The sequence below is a fragment of the Macaca mulatta genome, chromosome 11 (genome assembly GCF_049350105.2).
Source record: "Macaca mulatta isolate MMU2019108-1 chromosome 11, T2T-MMU8v2.0, whole genome shotgun sequence".
Lineage (NCBI taxonomy): Eukaryota > Metazoa > Chordata > Mammalia > Primates > Cercopithecidae > Macaca > Macaca mulatta.
In genome coordinates this window covers 34,156,331-34,175,379 of record NC_133416.1, presented here as the reverse complement: position 1 = coordinate 34,175,379, position 19,049 = coordinate 34,156,331, and the positions used below count along the sequence as shown (strand labels likewise).

At 45.8% G+C, this 19,049-nt stretch overlaps 2 protein-coding genes and 1 pseudogene across 15 annotated transcripts in view; 1 reads left to right on the top strand and 2 right to left on the bottom strand.

Moving 5' to 3' along the window:
- The window catches only part of RESF1 (retroelement silencing factor 1), a 34,149-nt gene extending 30,418 nt beyond the window's left edge, over positions 1 to 3,731 (bottom strand). For 8 of the 13 annotated variants that reach the window (XR_003720576.2, XR_013400957.1, XR_013400955.1 and 5 more), the window contains exons 1-2: positions 3,656 to 3,731; positions 2,280 to 2,374 (exon numbers count right to left, since the gene is read on the bottom strand). The gene's annotated coding sequence lies outside the window, so the exon portion shown is untranslated. Of the gene's footprint in view, positions 1 to 2,279; positions 2,375 to 3,243 lie in introns of all 13 variants that reach the window. The other 5 variants (XR_013400956.1, XM_015151402.3, XM_077953833.1 and 2 more) reach the window with 2 other exon arrangements.
- On the top strand, positions 3,328 to 10,469 carry LOC144332817 (uncharacterized). The gene is made up of 2 exons (XM_077953836.1): positions 3,328 to 4,018; positions 9,103 to 10,469. The coding sequence occupies exon 1, from the start codon at positions 3,328 to 3,330 to the stop codon at positions 3,691 to 3,693; it is 366 nt and encodes a 121-aa protein (XP_077809962.1). The 3' UTR covers positions 3,694 to 4,018; positions 9,103 to 10,469.
- Positions 10,470 to 11,523: 1,054 nt separating this feature from the next.
- On the bottom strand, positions 11,524 to 14,937 carry LOC696165 (large ribosomal subunit protein uL11 pseudogene; annotated as a pseudogene). The gene has a single exon (XR_013400958.1). The product of XR_013400958.1 is annotated as a large ribosomal subunit protein uL11 pseudogene (transcript).
- Positions 14,938 to 19,049: the final 4,112 nt, after the last annotated feature.

Sequence of the window (19,049 nt, the reverse complement as noted above, 5' to 3'; positions counted from 1 at the left end):
AAAGTGCTGGGATTACAGGCATGAGCCACTACGACTGGCCCATGAACTTTATTTTCTGAGACAGAGTCTCACTCTGTCACCCGAGCTAGGGTATAGTGGTGCGATCTTGGCTTACTGCAACCTCTGCCTCCCGGGTAGCTGGGATTACAGGCATGTGCCATCACACCAAGCTAATTTTTTGTACTTTTAGTAGAGACGGGGTTTCACCATGTTGGCCAGGCTGGTCTCCAACTCCTGACCTCAGGTGATCTGCCCACCTTGGCTTCCCAAAGTGCTGGGATTACGGGTGTGAGCCACCACGCCCGGCCCTGCTCCATGAACTTTAAAAGTATGTCATCTAATGAATTCTCCTCTGGGGCTTGGAAAATAATAATCTCCTTATGGTTTCTGTTTCTTGAAACTTAACTGGACGATACAACTTCTTTTAATACACTTTGTCATTTTAATCACAAGACTTTATTTACAAATGAAACCTTGTAATTTGACACATCAAAAGAATCTAAGTTACTGTCATTAAATTTTTGCGATCATGAAAACCAGGAGCATAAAATGTATAGTTCCAATCTCACTTGAGATATTTACCTCAACAGCCTCCAACTTTGCTCTTCACGTACAAGTACACTTAAGGTATTAGGAATAGTATAAGTGTTGCATAGTTGCCACCCAACAAAGCATTTAGAATTCCTCAAGGTCCAAGATTCTTTCTTCATAACCTCCTTCCAAAGTGAATGTTAACTTGCATATCTATAGCCAGGGTTAGTCGACTATTCTCCTGGACTTATCTCAAAATGAATACACTCCCTGTCTGTTTTACATAATAGAGTGTGCCTCTAATGGGGAAGGGAGGGAGGCCTGATTAGATTCTTGAAATTCACCTTCATAAATACCTTTTTTTTTTTTTTTTTTTTTTTAAAGACAAGAGTCTTGCTCTGTTGCCCAGGCCCACAGTGCAATGGGGTGACCTCAGGTCACTGCAACCTCTGCCTCCCAGGTTCAGCCACTCGAGTAGCTAGGATTACAGGCATGTGCCACCACGCCTGACTCATTTTTGTATTATTAGTAGAGACAGGGTTTCGCCATGTTGGCCAACTTGAGTCCAGGGCTGGTCTCGAACTCCTGGCCTCAAGTGATCTGTCCGCTCCAGCCTCTTAAAGTGCTGGCATTGTAGACATGAGCCACCACACCTGGCCTACAAGTAAGTTTTAAGCAACATTAAATCAATTCCCTAAGCATTTGAGCTCCAACTATCTCCAAGACACTGATAATCTAGGAGGGAAGAGAGATTCCTGTACAATCACAGAGATAATGTAGAAGAACAAAGCTTTGGGGCAAGTTTGTCCTGCCTAGGAATTCAGTGGAGGCATTTTTTATTTCAAACAACACTGCAGGTAAATCCAGATGTGGACCAGTAGTGACGGATACTTTCTAACAAAACAGGACCTACAAAAAAGAGAATCTAAGAGGATCTACAGTGATGGGTTTAATCAACAAAAAGCTCATGAAGTTAGAGCTTAAATGAACCAGCTGAATTTCTGCTAAGACAGCATTACATGTCCCAGGCCACAAAATCTATTTCCTCTAACATGACAATAGCTAACATTTATTGGGCACTCACCATGTTTCAAGAGCTGTTTAACTGTGATATGCATGAAACTCCTGTAACTCTACCATAACAATCCTATGACATTAGTACTTTTCCCCATTTTATAGATGAGAAAACAGGCAGAGGTTTATTTTTCCAGGGTTGTACAGATACTGCTGAGTGCTACAGCTAAGATTTAAACCAAAGCAGTGTGGTTACAGGGACCATGATCTTTATCATTAGGTGAGACTTCCTAAGACATTTTGTGGTTACAGATGAAAGCCCTGGACATGCCCACTTTGGCTGTACAGGATGCATCCTTCAGAGTGGTGCTCTGTGCCACATTCCCCTATGTGCCACCAACAGTAATAAAATATAATAAAAACAATCACATAAGAAACACAGCACAGACAGAAGCAGACCTCTGCCCAGGTAACTTCCACTACAATTACCTTACCACAGACCTCTTTCTCATTTTGCTAAGATTAACAACTGATTTTTCAGTACTATGCCGACAACATTGCTTCTTCTCAAGCTTTGTTGTCAAATCCATTGAGTCCCACAGTTTAATTTTTAACCAATGTTGATTCACTGAGCTAGTAATTTTAATTCGGTAACAGGTAAATTACTCCATAGTTACATGTGAATAACTGCCTGGTTAAATCAGGGTGGGTTTCTTAGAGGTGATAATACTTACCGTTAAGCACAACTTTAGTCTTTAATTATTGTGTATGTTCCCATTTCACTCCAAACACATCAGTCCCCCTCCATACAGTATTTACTTCTTTGGTCCTAGGGACAACAAGAAACGTTTTATAATAAAAGAGGACATGCTAATGTGTTTACTAGATATGACACTGCTGTGCAAAACTGTTTTCTTTTAAGGCTGCACAGAAAACATGCTAACTTTACTGAATTCTTATTAAGTGTCCTAACTAACAGAAATAGAAACTAGGTCTGGCCTGAAAACACCATTCACTTAAGTCAGAATCTACGTGCGCTCCTCTAGGTCGGCTATTGTAGTATCATTGCAAAACAGTAACACTTTATCTCTGGACTTGTCTTTACTGGATTAATGTTAAATAGAAAAAAATCCGACTGCAGAGGGGAAAAAAACCTAAAACCTTAACATACATGCACATTAACAATGAATGAAACATGATTAAAGCTAACACATTAAGCAGAAAAATACAATCTCCAAACAAGCTCTGCGGCCCGCCTACTGAGATGCACCGGCCCCCCCACAAAACGAAAACGCGCCTCAAGCTCATACACATCCTTGTCTTAAGACGGTTATGCACTCGATGTACTACAAATTGTTTCCACGGAAATTATTCCCCGAAAGTTTGCTGCTAAACTCAGGACCCTAAGGACGTTTGCTTAGGGAATCCGTGTCCCTCGAGAACACCTAAGATGGGTATGCGTTTGTGCATTTAAAAATGCCTCAAGGAACTATTGCCGAGGAACAGAAAGCATCGCCGGCGCTTTGCGTTCGCGGACCACTTGGAGACAGATGCCAGTACAGCAATTCCGTTCCAGGAGGCTTCGACTTAAGAGGGCAGGGGAGGAGGAGAACGCTCGGGAAATAGGAAAACAAAGATTTTTTTTTTCCACTCCAGTGACAGCAAAGCCTTAAAAACATAAGCAGCTCTCATACCCACCCGCCTCACCAGCCGCGCCTCGCAGTTCAACAAAACGCGTCCTCGCCCTCGCCACTCGCGACCTCTATCGCGCAGCGCCAGGCAATGAGGGAAAACAGCCAGCGAGGCCCGCCCTCCGGTGCAAGGCTCGGCGTCCGCGGAGGCCCAGGGCCGTCCCCAGTACGGCGGGCAGAAGAGAGCGCGGCGGCGGAGCCCAGCTTCGGGCGGCGGACTGCGGGACGCGCGAGCCGGCGGGGCCCGAGGCCCGGGTTCCGGGGCCGCCCGCGACTGCGTTCTCGCCGCAGAACAAAAGCGCTCCGCGCCGCGCGCCGCGCGCCGGCCCCGGCCGTGAGCGCCTCTGGCTCCCGGCCCCCGCCCCGCCCGCACCCCGGAAGGCGAAGGAGGGACCTCGGGGTGCTCGCCTCACACTTACCGACAAGGGAAAAGGACCACCCCAGCAAGCAGGGGTAAAGCCGGCGGCCTCCCGGGCCCCAGAGTTTAAGTCAAGTGGGGTCCGCCTCCAGGGGCGGGTCGAGGAGCCAGGCCCAGGATCCAGGAACAGCTAGGCTCCGCCTCACGCCCGAGGCGGTGTCTACGAGGGCCGCGCCGCCGCGGTCCTAGTGCCACCCGAGAAGCCGCGGAACTGGCCAGCGGATCGCACCAGGGCTTGCAGAGCGCTTTCATCTGCCCGACGCGGAAATCTCCCGCAGCGATCTTCTACCTTTAACCAGCATCCGCAGCACCCAGAGGGCATGTTAAAGAGAGATTGAGAACCGCCAGCAAAACTACTGATTCAGTAGGTTTGGGGTGGGGGCTGAAAATGTGCATTTCTAACAAGTTCCTGAGACCCACTGTTGTTGCTGGCCTCAGGACCAATTTTTTCTATAAAGCGCATGGGAGTCAGAGTGCACCCAAGAGACTGTTAACCCTTAAAAAAAAGAAAATCAACAGCTTAGAGGCAAATAAGTGTGAAAGACAGTGGATAATCTATTTGGGGCTTCTGAAAGTCCCTGAGGAAAGTTGACTTTGGAGACCAGATCATGAAGCACGACCTCTTAATTGCCAACCTTTTGTTATAGATTAACTCCCTTATTTTCTTGTTCCCAGCTCAGACCAGATGGCATCTGAGATAAAATACGCCTTGAATAAGATAAATGACCCCTTGACTATTACATCCTTAATGTGGAATGTTAAATAGACCCTTCCCAAAAAGAAACACTGCCTAGAACCAATTAAATTGCTATACGTTAACCTTCTATGGAAAATGTTGACATCCTGTTAAGCTTCCCAGACCCTGCCTGTATAAACGACCCTCAGACTTCTCGCTTTCGAAGCACTGACCCCCATCTTTTGGAGTCTGTGGCCTATCAGGTCGCCATCCTCAAAATTTGCACTCAAACCAATATTTAATCATATTGCTCGAATCTCATTATTAAGGTTTACATAAGCGTTTACTTAGTAATGAAGGTTGCAACCAGGATAGCAAATCAGAGATTGTGCCACTGGAGAGGAGCAAGGGAGCTTATGTTTATAGGAATTTATTTGTTACATAAATTGTCAGATTATTTCATTGGTGGATTAAACGAAGAAGTCTTTAATCATTAGTAGAAGGGTGCATTTGCGTCTGTCAGAAACAAAACAAAAAAAACTATATACAGAATATTTTGTGTGTGTGTGTGTGTGTGTGACAGAGTCTCGCTCTGTCGCTCAGGCTGGAGTGCAGTGGCACAGTCTCGGCTCACTGCAAGCTCCGCCTCCCGGGTTGACGCCATTCTCCTGCCTCAGCCTCCCCAGTAGCTGGGACTACAGTAGCCCACCACCACGGCCAGCTAAATTTTTGTATTTTAGTAGAGACGGGGTTTCACCGTGTTAGCCAGGATGGTCTCATCCCTGACCTGGTGATCAGCCCGCCTCAGCCTTCCAAAGTGCTGGGATTACAGGCGTGAGCCACCGTGCCTGGCCAGAATATTCTTTTTTTTTTTTTTGAGAGGGAGTTTCGCTCTGTCACCCAGGCTGGAGTGCAGTGGCCGGATCTCAGCTCACTGCAAGCTCCGCCTCCCGGGTTTATGCCATTCTCCTGCCTCAGCCTCCCCAGTAGCTGGGACAGGTGCCCGCCACCTCGCCCGGCTAGTTTTTTGGTATTTTTTTTAGTAGAGACGGGGTTTCACCGTATTAGCCAGGATAGTCTCGATCTCCTGACCTCGTGATCCGCCCGTCTCGGCCTCCCAAAGTGCTGGGATTACAGGCTTGAGCCACCGCGCCCGGCCCAGAATATTCTTAAAGATTGGGGGTGGCCAGGCGCCGTGGCTCAGGCCTGTAATCCCAGCACTTTGTATCCCGTGCCTCCGTGTGAAGAGACCACCAAACAGGCTTTGTGTGAGCAACAAAGCTGTTTATTTCACCTGGATGCAGGTGGGCGGAGTTAGAAAACAGTCAGCAAAGGGTGGTGGGATTATCTTTAGTTCTTATACCTTTTGAGATAGGCGGTGAAGTTGGGAGCAATGCTTTGCAGGCAGCGGGTGGATCTCACAAAGTACATTCTCAAGGATGGGGAGAATTACAAAGAACCTTCTTAAGGGTGGGGAAGATTACAAAGTACTTTGATCAGTTAGGGTGGGGCAGAAACAAATCACAATGGTGGAATGTCATCAGTTAAGGCTATTTTCACTTCTTTTGTGGATCTTCAGTTGCTTCAGGCCATCTGGATGTATACTGCAGGTCACAGGGGATATGATGGCTTAGCTAGGTCTCAGAGGCCTGACAATTTGGGAGGCTGAAGCGGGTGAATCACTTGAAACCAGGAGTTTGAGACCAACCTGGCCAACATAGTGAAACCCTGTCTCTACTAAAAATACAAAAATTAGCCAGATGTAGTGGTGGGCGCCTGTAATTCTCATCTACTCCGGAGGCTGAGGCGGGAGAATTGCTTAAACCTATGAAGCAGAGGTTGCAGTGGCCATGATGTTATGCCCAGACCGTTTGTTCCCCAAAGAAGACCACCAGAGTCCAGAGTCAAAGCCAAGCGGCAAGGATCTTTTACTGCAAGTTCGAACTTGGTCCCTCCATTCCACAGCATACAAGAGGGCCCCGAACAATGCGAGTGCTTGCCTTTTTATAGCCTGATGTAACCAGGATATGTAAAGTTACAGAGGAACAAGGGAATTCTTTTGGTTACAGCACTATAATTGGTTAACACTATACATTTAGCATTTTTTATTGATTCCCGCTGTGTCCTTATCGGAGATTTCCCAGGTGTTGTTTTTCTAAAGTTGAGAGACATATGGAGGAATGTGTTTGTGCTGGGCTGAGGGAGTTGGGAGATACATGGAGGAATGTGTTTGTGCTGGGCTCAGGGAGTTGGGAGATATATGGAGGAATGTGTTTGTGCTGGGCTCAGGGAGTTGGGAGATATATGGAGGAATGTGTTTGTGCTGGGCTCAGGGAGTTGGGAGATATATGGAGGAATGTGCCTGGTTTCTTTCAATTGCACTCCAGTGTGGGCCACAGAGAGAGTCTGTCTCATGAAACAAAACAAACAAACAAACAAAAAAAGATTGGGGATTGGGCGTGATGGCTTATGCCTGTAATCCCAGCACTTTGGGGTGGATCACTTGAGTCCAGGAGTTTGAGACCAGCCTGGCCAACATGGTGAACCTCATCTCTACAAAAAATATACAAAAAACAAACAAAATTAGCCAGGAGTGGTGGCATGAGCCTGTAGTCTCAGCTACTTGGGAGGCTGAGATGGGGGAATCACTTGAACTTGGGAGGCAGAGGTTGCAATGAGTCAAGATTGAGCCATTGAACTCTAGCCTGGATGACAAAGTAAGAGCCTGTTGCAGAAAAACAATACTAATAATATTGAGACCAGCTTTCTTGGGTTGTGTGTTGAGAAAACGGTTGTGTTAGATATGAATTCTAAATTTCTGTTCAAAGAATCAATATGTCAGTATGTTCAGTTCTTTGCCTTCTACTTTTAAACTTCCTCGTAAAGCAACCTTTTTCGATCACCTGCTCCACCCTGACTCATTTCAGTCACCTGCTGCACCTTGACTCATTCTGATTACATGCCCCACCCTGACTCATTCCGATTTCCTGCACTGCCTTAACCATTTTTCTTGCCAAACCACTCACCCCATCACTCTCTTTAAATTAGCCCATCAGAATTAGTTTAGCTTGCGCAGTCTAGCCCTAGCCAACAGGGGAACGACAGAGCGGCAGGGGCCACGTGCGTCAGGAATAAGAACCCTTTCACCTCCCTTGCCCAGGTGTGCGCTCACCATTGCTCCATCTGTGAAGGCACACCCTTCTATAGAAGTACATTGCCGCTGGGCACAGTGGCTCACGCCTGTAATCCCAGCACTTTGGGAGGCCGAGGCGGGCGGATCACGAGGTCAGGAGATCGAGACCATCCTGGCTAACACGGTGAAACTCCGTCTCTACTAAAAAATACAAAAAATTAGCTGGGCGTGGTGGCGGGTGCTTGTGGTCCCAGCTACTCAGGAGGCTGAGGTAGGAGAATGGAGTGAACTCGGGAGGCGGAGCTTGCAGTGAGCCGGGATTGCGCCACTGCACTCCAACCTGGATGACAGAGCAAGACTCCGTCTCAAAAAAGAAAAAAAAATGTACATTGCCTTGCTGAGAATTAAGAATATTTTATATTCGAGTGCTATTTCTTTTGCAGTGCCGAAGCTTTATTTATAATAGTTGTTTGTGAAGGAAATATTTTTCACAGTTCCTTTGTGGCCCTCAAAGTTTAGCAGCAGCTCAGCCTGGAGTCAGTAGCCTGAGATGGAGTCACTGATACCAAGCCTGGAAAATTGCTAAGCTGCATAAGGAGACTTTTTTTTCTCACGCTATTGCAGTAAGGACAACATTCATTAATGCAGAGGAATCTTTTCAAAGAAAAGGAAATAGACTTAGGGATTTTATAGGAGGAAGTAAACAAGGAAATCTTGTCTGAATGATTAAGGAATGAGAAAGGGCAGAGGTGGTTAGTTAGTGCTTGTGATATAAGAGGGCAGACTATTCCTTTGCCCTTGAGGTTTGTTGATTTGGGTTTTTAATTTTTGTAGTCTTCAATATCTGCGGTATCCACCACCATCACCACCTCCTCTATATGGATCTCCATAATCTTTTCCACCATAATCTCCTCTTCCGCCATCATCTCCTCTGCCTTGGAAACCTCCTCTACCACTTCCACCCCACCTCCTCCTCACTACCCTTCTCCCTCTCCCCCACCATTTCCCCATCCTCCTCCACCCCAGCCACCTCTTCCACTTTCACCCCCACAGCCTCTTCTACTACCACCTCCACCTCCACCACCACCACCACCCCAACCACACGCCACTACCTTGTATCTTTTGTCAAGGGGGCATTTCAGAGGGTGGTGGTTCAATTCCACCTTCTTGCTGTGTCGACCAGACTGGAGTGCAGTGGTAAAATCTCAACTTATTGCAACATCCACCTCCCAGGTTAAGCAGTTCTCTGCCTCAGCCTCCCAAGTAGCTGGGATTACAGGCACCTGCCACCAGGCCCAGCTAATTTTTTTGTATTTTTAGTAGAGATGGGATTTCACCATCTTGGCCAGGCTTGTCTTGAACTGCTGACCTTGTGATCCGCCTGACTTGGCCCATCTTGGCCTCCCAAAGTGCTGGGGTTACAGGTGTGAGCCACCACAACCGGCCAAGGCTTGTTAACTCTTAAACTTATAAAATATGTTTTAGAACATGTTTTAATGACATCTTTAATATATCTATAGTAAAAATTATGTTGGTTTGCAAAAAAAACGCCTAAGTTGTAAATGAGGTCATTAGTTCTTTTTCTTTTCTTGATTGCTCACTATAATCTGTTTCCCCTTCTTCTTCTTTTTTTTTTGAGATGGAGCCTCACTCTTTCATCCAGGCTGGAATGCAGTGGCATGATCTTGGCTCACTCCAACCTCCGCCTCCCAGCTTCAAGCGATTGTCCTGCCTCAGCCTCCCAAGTAGCAGGGATTACAGGACTGCAGCACTACACCTGGCTAATTTTTGTATTTTTAGTAGAGATGGGGTTTCACCATGTTGTTCAGGCAGGTCTAGAATTCCTGACCTCAAGTGATCCGCTTGCCTCAGCCTCCCAAAGTTCTGGGATTACAGGTGTGAGCCACTGTGCCAGGCCTCCCCTTCTTTGTTTGTTTCCCCTTCCTGTTAGTAAAAGTTAGTTGGGTACAAAGTCACTTTGTATGTAGTCTCATGGAATGTAAGTAGAGATTACATTCCCCTAAGTCTCTCTTGCAGCTAGATGTTTTCAAGTTTCAGTTCTCACAGTGACATATAAAAAGAAATGTTATATGCAACTTCTGTCTAAAGGAATGGCTTACTGTGAAACTTCTTACATTTACTTGGATTGGAATGTGGAAATGGCAGTAACTTAATTTCAACCGTGCAAAAAAAAAAAAAAAGATAACTCCTGAAGGCTGGAACTCGTCTCTGTTTTTTTTGACCATAAGCCTCTTTGGTAGTTTGGTAGAGCCCATGGACACCTTCTTAGAATAATCTTTTTTTTTTTTTTTTTTTTGAGAAGGAGTCTTGCTCTGTCGCCCAGGCTGGAGTGCAGTGGCACAATCTCAGCTCACTACAACCCCTGCCTCCCAGGTTCAAGCAATTCTCATGCCTCAGCCTCCCCGAGTAGCTGGGATTACAGGCATGGGCCACCGTGCCCGGCTCGTTAGAGGCAGGGTTTCACCATGTTGGCCAGGCTGGTCAGAAACTCCTGACCTCAAGTGATCTGCCTGTCTCGGTCTCCTAAAGTGCTAGGATTATAGGCGTGAGCCACCATCCCGACCAGAATAATCTTTTGAATGCATAAAATAAAATATGTGAGATTACAAAGGAAATTAATTCAAAATGAAAGTTATCAAATATTTTTAAAAAATCAAATGTGTAAGCTGTGGTAAGGCTCTGTTTCCCCACCCAAATCTCATCTTGAATTATAATCCCTATAATCCCCATGTATCAAGAGAGAGACCAGGTGGAGGGAATTGGATTATGGGAGTGGTTCCCCCATGCTGTTCTCGTGATATTGAGTGAGTTATCTTGAGATTTGATGGTTTTATAAGGCACTCTTCCCCCCTTGCTCAGCATGTCTTCCTGCCACCTTGTGAAGAAGGTGCCTTGCTTCCCCTTCTTCTGCTGTGATTGTAAGTTTCCTGAGGCCTCCCCAGCCATGTGGAACTGTGAGTCAATTAAATCTCTTCTCTTTATAAATTACCCAGTCTCGGGCAGTTCTTTATAGCAGTGTGAAAACAGACTAATACAGTATTTATACATTTCTTTAAAGGGGAGAAGGCATGTGGGAAGGAGGGGGTAGGGTGGTGAGGCAAATGGTTATACTTTTGTGGGACTATTAATTAATTAGAGCTCCGTAAATCTACATTTTATACAAGATAAGGTGAATATTCAGAGAAAAAGGGAGTAGAGGAAGAATCAATTATGCAAACGTCTCAGGGTAGGTGGAGGAATGATTTGTTCTGCACCTGGGAAGATAAGCTTGTAATTGACATCATCAGTGTGGCTCTAGCAAACTTTAGTTTTAGGAGCTAGACTTAGATGGTACACCTAAAGTTACAATGGACATGTTCTTATTTTATGGGAGGATGTACATGTTGAAAGATTTTGAGGCCAGCGAAGAGTTTACTTGGGAAAAATTTATGAGGGCCATCATCTGGAGATGTATGAGGCTTTCTGCCTTTCTGTGAGGGTCTGGGTAATGTGTGATGCTTTGACACCAGGTCGTAAAGTAATAGCTCTCTATTTGGGAAAAGGATAGCAGTGCTGCATGACCCAGTCTCTAGGCATAACTTTCCCTTTGCATAACAAGTTTGGGGGTCCTAAGATGTTTTTATTTCTCCTTTACAAGTCACAGGGACTGCTCAGCTGAATGAGCCCTGCTTCCAACCGTCTCTCAAGTTTGAATCATCACCTCAGCCTTGTTTGTTTGTTTGTTTGTTTGTTTGTTTTTAATTCAGGTGAGGTCTCACTCTGTTGCCAGGCTGGAGTGCAGTGGTAAAATTACGGCTCACTGCAGCCTCAATCTCCCAGGCCCAAGAGATCCTCCCACCTCACCCTCCAGGGTAGCTGGGACCACAGGTGTGTGCTAGCACGCCTGGCTAATTTTTGTATTTTTTTGTAGAGCTATGGTTTTACCATGTTACCCAGATTGGTCTTGAACTCCTGGGCTGAAGTGATCCACCCACCTCAGCCTCTAGAAGTGCTGTGATTACAGGTGTGAGCTACTGTGCCTCGCCCACTTAAGCCTTTTTTTTTTTTTTTTTTTTTTGAGACAGAGTCTCACTCTGTTGCCCAGGCTGGAGTGCACTGGCACAGTCTCAGCTCACTGGAGCCTCCGCCTCCGCCTCTGCCTCCGCCTCCTGGGTTCAAGCTGTTCTCCTGCCTCAGTCTCCTGAGTAGCTGGGACTACAGGTCTGGGCAACCACGCCTGGCTAATTTTTGCATTTTTAGTAGAGACAGGGTCTCACCATATTGGTCAGGCTGGTCTCGAACTCCTGGCCTCAGGTGATCTGCCCTCCCAAAGTGCTGGGATTGCAGGTGTGGGCCACCATGCCCAGCCCCACTTAAGCCTTTGTTATCTTTGTTGTCCTTGATATAAACCTCTGGATGTGATTTGTTTTTACTACTCAAGGTTCTCACAGATGACCTGGGCTCATAGTTCCAAGAGATTTTTGGGGCCTGTATATTTATTTCTTCTTTGTTCTTTTTATTTCAATATGAGCTCAATATCGTGGGGCAAATAGAATTAAACAGTGGATGCTGTGGCAGAATCTTACTAAGGACATTCTAGAACTTTAGTGGCTGTTCTGGTGAACTTTGGATGTGAATAAGCTAATCCATTTTTGGCACCTTACAATCACTGGTTAAAAGTTTCCAGATATTCAATAGTTAGTGTTTTTAAATGACCAGGAAGAGCCCTCCCAAAGGAAAATTCTAAAATAGCTTCTATTAAGGACTTATTAGAAAAGGCCAATAAAAATGTAGAGAACCTAAAAGCCAACCTTGAAATCTCTTCTCTGTCTCTTGCCTAACCCGGGATTAACTTACATCCTAGACCCCTGGCCCTCAACTTCCTCCTGCCTTTCTATTGGGGGAACCTGCCTCCAATATTTCAATGTAGGTTCTTTCTATTTTCCATAAGTGTCGTCTGGCTGAGAAATAAAGAGAGACAGTACAAAGAGAGGAATTTTATAGCTGGGCCACCGGGGTGACATCACTTATTGGTAGGACTGTGATGGCTGCCTGAGTCTCAGACCAGCACGTTTTTATTAAGGGTTTCAAAAGGGAGGGGGTGTAAGAACAGAGAGTAGGTACAAAGATCACATGCTTCAAAGAGTGAAAAGCAGAACCACTGATAAGAGTCTAACAAAGATCACATGCTTCTGAGGGAACAGGGCAAAGGGCAAAAGCAGAACCACTGATTAGGGTCCAACAAAGATCGCAGGGCAAAGGGCAAAAGCAGAACCACTGATAAGGGTCTATGTTCAGCGGTGTACGTATTGTCTTGATAAACATCTTTTTTTTTTTTTCTAGTTGTCAAATGATCCTTTATTGAAATATTTTCCTTTGTGCTTAACTGGCTGGGCATTCCACAGCACCACTGTTGATGTCATCTATCATGTCATGAGGGTGGCGGCCATCAACATTACAGCCCACAGACTGGGCAGTCCCCAGGATCTCTTTAATGGTTCCAGAGAGTTCTCTGGCTAAGGATAGGTGCTGCATCTGTTGAGCAATGTTGATGATCTCATCTAAAGTGATATTCCCACTGTGTTTAATGTTTTTCTGTTTCTTTCTGTCTCTTGGTGATTCCTTGAGGGCTTTGATGGTCAGGGCAGAGGCAGAAGGCACCACCTCAATCTGGGCCTGTCTGTTCTGAATGCTCAGTTTCACTGTAATCCTCAGGACCTTCCGATCACCTGTTGCCTTGGCAATGTCATCACCAGCCTTTTTTGGAGAGAGACCCAGGGGGCCGATCTTGGGGGCCAGCATAGAAGTGGCACCGACTTCACCTCCAGTGCACCTCAGGTATACTTTGATCTCATTGGGGTTGAACTTCGGCAGCATGGTAGAGGCAGCTGGTGTCGGATGAACCCAGATTTGGGATTACCGAAGAAAGTTGCACCTTGGCCTCCTCCGAGCCGAAAGCCAAGAGCGATAAACAAAACAACAGAAAACAGGGTTCGAGAGTAGAGAACCAATCTAACCACAAATTTACCAGGGCTGAGTTTTCCCAACCCTAGTAAACCTGAGGGTTCTACAGGAGACCAGGGCTTATCTCAGTCCTTATCTCAACTGTGTAAGACAGACATTCCCAGAGCGGCTGTTCATAGACCTCCCCCCAGGGACACATTCTTTTCCCAGGGTATTAATATTAATATTCCTTGCTAGGAAAAGAATTTAGCAGTATATTTCCTACTTGCACGTCTGTTTATAGGCCCGCTGCAAGAAGAAAAATATTTTTGCCCGACCCCATAGGCAGTCAGACCTTATGGTTGTCTTCCCTTGTTCCATAAAAATCGCTATTATTCTGTTGTTTTTTAAGGTGCACTGATTTCATATTGTTCAAACACACATGTTTTACTATCAATTTGTACAGCTAACACAATTATCACAGTGGTCCTGAGGTGATGTACATTCGTAGCTTACAAAGATAACAGGATTAAGAGATTAAAGTAAAGACAGGCATAAGAAATTATAAAAGTATTACTTGAGAACTGATAAATGTCCATATTAAGATGAAATCTTCATAATTTATGTTCCTCTGCCACGGCTTCAGCAGGTCCCTCCGTTCAGGGTCCCTTACTTCCCGTAACACCTTTCTTCTACTCATTCCCTTCCTGCTGTGTCTTCCTTAGGTCCTCTTCGCTTTCCTCCATTGCTTCTTCCTAAACACCCCCCTTTCAATGGACAATATCCCTTTGTGATGCCTTACACTTAAGTGATGATGATGACCAACTTAGCTAACTTTATTGTTTTAAACCTTAGTCAAGTTCAGGTTTGCATAATCTAGTTAAGAAACTTTTAAATCCTCCTACATAAAGAGGAAAATTCATTGAAGAATTTAGGATTATTTTAAGAATTTATAGGATGGAGGCCAGGTGCGGTGGCTCACGCCTGTAATCCCAGTAATTTGAGAGGCCAAGATGGGCAGATCATGAGGTCGGGAGTTCAAGACTAGCCTGGCCAATATGGTGAAACCCCATCTCTATTAAAAATACAAAAATTGGCCGGGTGCGGTGGCTCAAGCCTGTAATCCCAGCACTTTGGGAGGCCGAGACGGGCAGATCACGAGGTCAGGAGATCGAGACCATCCTGGCTAACACAGTGAAACCCCGTCTCTACTAAAAAAAAAATACGGCCGGGCACGGTGGCTCAAGCCTGTAATCCCAGCACTTTGGGAGGCCGAGACGGGCGGATCACGAGGTCAGGAGATCGAGACCATCCTGGCTAACACGGTGAAACCCCGTCTCTACTAAAAAATACAAAAATCTAGCCGGGCGAGGTGGCGGGCGCCTGTAGTCCCAGCTGCTCGGGAGGCTGAGGCAGGAGAATGGCGTAAACCCGGGAGGCGGAGCTTGCAGTGAGCTGAGATCCGGCCACTGCACTCCAGCCTGGGCAACAGAGCAAGACTCCGTCTCAAAAAAAAAAAAAAAAAAAAAAAAAAAAACTAGCCGGGCGAGGTGGCGGGCGCCTGTAGTCCCAGCTACTTGGGAGGCTGAGGCAGGAGAATGGCGTAAACCTGGGAGGCGGAGCTTGCAGTAAGCTGAGATCCGGCCACTGCACTCCAGTCTGGGCGACAGAGCGAGACTCAGTCTCCAAAAAAAAAAAAAAAAAATACAAAAATTAGCCGGGTGCGGCGGCATGCGCCTGTAGTCTCAGCTACTCAGGAGGCTGAGGCAGAAGAATCACTCGAACCCGGGAGGCGGAGGTTACAGTGAGCCAAGATCATGCCACTGCACTCCAGCCTGGGCAACAGAGCAAGACTACATCTCAAAAAAAGAAAAAAGAATTTATAGGATGGATACTGTAATCTCTATCCATGAGTTCATCTCCTTACAGAATTCAGAGATGATGAAACTCTTATATAATTAATGGATCTTCTCTTATGCTCTCCAGATAGAAGATCTTGAAGAATTTTTATTTTTTATAAATATATTTTAAGAGACAGGATTATGCCATGTTGCCCAGTCTGGTCTCAAACTCCTGGGCTCAAGCTGTCCTGCCTCATTCACCCAAAGTGCAGGGATTACAGGTGTGAGCCACTGTGCCCAACCAAATCTTGAAGAATTAGTTAGGGATATAACTTCTCAAAGGATAAATCCAGTTTTATTTTGTTTTTGAGATGGAGTCTCACTCTGTCGCCCAGGCTGGAGTGCAGTGGCACAATTTCAGCTCACTGCAATCTCTGCGTCCCAGGCTCTAGTGATTCTCCTGCCTCAGCCTCCCGAGTAGCTGAGATTACAGTCACCTGTGGCCGCGCCTGACTAAATTTTTGTATTTTTAGTAGAGATGGGGTTTCACCATCTTGGCCAGGCTGGTCTTGAACTCCTGACCTCCTGATCTACCTGCCTCAGCCTCCCAAAGTGCTGGGATTACAGGTGTGAGCCACTATGCCTGGCCATAAATCCAGTTTTATTAGACTAAAGTGAATTATCTTGATCATGACATCATCATGCAAAAGAGAAAGTCTCTTTACCTTCAGAGAAAGGAAGTTGTTTATGATTTTACCTGGCCAATTACCAGAATATAATTTAGAGAATTTCTTGGACTCATGATATTGTAGACACTGGATTCTGAATTTGTCTATACTGGCTCCCACTTTATATAATCAAAACTAGTCGACACACCTGAGTTCTTGTCCCAAATAAACTCACTACCCTTAAATTCCCTAATTGTTATAAACTCTACTTTCTGTTTGTGTATAAAAAATCAGGAGAAGTTTTAGAGGTGTTAACAGTATGATGGACATCAAACATCCATTTCTTCTTACATCTTCTCATTTGGCCCTGTAGCAGATGCCTACCTTCTTTGGGTACTTGCAGCTGCAAAGTTAACTAAAGCCACTGAAGACTTAATCTTAGTAGCTTCACTTAACCTCATGGTCAAGCCATTCAGATCTTAATGTTCTTTTATTTTTTAGAGATGGAGCCTTGCTATGTTGCCTAGGCTGGTCTTGAGCTCCTGGGCTCAGCAAACCTTCCATCTCAGGCTCCTGCATACCTGGGACTACAGGCAAAAGCCACTGTGCCCAGCTCAGCCCTCATTCTTGAATGAAAACACCACTTTTCTGCCTCTAGATTTGAGGCAGAAAAATAGGGTCTGGAGGCAGGGAACCTAAGGCCAATTGCTGACTGGATATCAGAGGCCACTCCCTTTTCAACCCCTCCTTTTTCTGAATGGCAGTTGAAAAATGAACGTACAGCCGGGTGCAGTGTCTCACACCTGTAATCCCAACACTTTGGGAGGCTGAAGTGAGTGGATCACCTGAGGTCGAGAGTTCGAGATCAGCCTGACCAACATGGAGAAACCCCGTCTCTACTAAAAATACAAAATTAGCCGGGCGTGGTGGTGCATTCCTGTAATCCCAGCTACTCAGGAGGCTGAGGCAGGAGAATCACTTGAACCTGGGAGGTGCACGTTGTGGTGAGCCGAGATTTTGCCATTGCACTCCAGCCTGGGCATCAAGAGCGAAACTCCCTCTCAAAAAATAGGAAAAATGAAGGCACTTCTGATTGGACCTCTCTCACATCCAATCAGACTGATTGTTGGCCACTACTTCATTTGCATGGAACCAATGGGAAACCTCTGGAGAGTATTTAAACCCCAGAAAATTCTGTACCTCGGTACCACTTGCTGGAGATCGCTCCAACCCTGGGGAGTGTACTTTCATTTAAACTAAATCTCTTGCTTTCGCTGTCTTGCTTTGTGTGTTTGTCCAATTCTTTGTTTAAAATGCCAAGAACCAGGACAACTACCCTCAACTGGTAACACATTTTGGTGAGCCAGCCAGGAGGTAAGCCCAAAGTTTGGGATTTATTTTCTCTTTTTCCTCTTTCTCTTTCTCTCTTCCTTTCCAATTTGGGATCCTTGGTGGACAGTACCTAAGCATGGAGGCAACAGCATGTTTCTGGCCAGGGCCACTCTCCGTGTTTCAGGTAACTTAAACCTTCTTTCCTTATGCTGAATTCTTTCCTTCCCTACTCAACTGGCTAAGGACAAGTCAGAGGGCTTGGACATGTTGTAGATGGTCTGTGTGAGTTATGGGGGTGGATTCATAAGAGGGGATTTATATACAATTTAATCTTGCCTAAATGTAGAGAATTAAAGAATTATTTTAAGTGGGATAGGAAAAAAATCCAAAGGTTGAACTACAAATTAATTATAGAAGTAGGCTGGGCGCAGTGGCTCACACCTGTATTCCCCGCACTTTGGGAGGCCGAGGCGGGTGGATCACGAGGTCAGGAGATCGAGACCATCCTGGCTAACACGGTGAAACCCCGTCTCTACTAAAAAAAATACAAAAAGAACTAGCCGGGCGAGGTGGCGGGTGCCTGTAGTCCCAGCTACTCGGGAGGCTGAGGCAGGAGAATGGCGTAAACCCGGGAGGTGGAGCTTGTAGTAAGCTGAGATCCGGCCAACTGCACCCCAGCCTGGGTGACAGAGTGAGACTCCGTCTCAAAAAAAAAAAAAAAAAAAAAAGTCAAGGCCTTCATCCAAGGACAAGAGGGAAAGCTCATGTTGGGCCATCAGTAGTAGAGAGAACCATTCCAAAGTGGTGCTAGCACCCATGTGAGTTTAGTGATGTCTGACAGACTAAGATGGGGCCCTTAAGGGGTACGCCCCCTGGGAACCCCAGTCAGGGGCCAGAATTTTTCAGTGGGATGCTCCAGCTAAAATTTGGGTTACCTAATGAGCCCTTGACTTTTCAAAGTTCTCTTCTCTTTTCCAGACCACTTTGGGCAATTCTCCATTGATTCCACTTGATTCCCCACTTGGCTGCATTCTCTAGCATTGAAATCAATTTGACCCTGACAATCTAAAGAGAAAACATATAATTTTTGTTTCTGCAATACTCTTTGGTCCCATTATGAGCTGCCCAGCCTAGAACAATGGGTGGTCAATAGTAACCTTAATTATGACACCATCCTGCAATTAGACCTATTTTTTAAAAGGCAGGGCAAATGGTCAGAAATCCCATATGTAGAGGACTTCATGGCCCTATACCAAAACCTAATAATTCCCCCAAAGGAAAGTCCAAAGGCAGAACTAGATATTGTAGATGACCCCCTTTTACAAGGGCTAACTATCTCAGAGTGGACAGCAACTGCCCCCATATAGCCCCTTGCCAAGTGTTCCTGAGGCTAAAACCCAAACACTGGGGACCCTACTGGGTTCCCCTCAAACTCAGAGGGGAACAGCACATTCAACTCTCCCTCCAGCCCTGCTACCCCTTAGGAAGTAGCAGGAGCTGAGGGGCCAGTCCTAGTGCAGGTCCCCTTCTCTATAACTAATATACAATAATGTAAGGGAAAGCGAGGAAGCTATTCTGAGAATTCCAGGAAATTTGTAGATGGGCTCCAGACTTTGACCTTAGCCTTTGATCTCTCATGGAAGGATATTCAATTCATTCTAGCAAGCTGTTACATCCCCTTTGAAAAGGAATGCATCCTTGAGGCTGCCCTCCAGGAAGCAAATGATTTATTTGCCCGAAACTCTCAGGGCAATCACCCAGGACCAGACACAGTCCCTACTACTGATCCTAACTGGGACTAT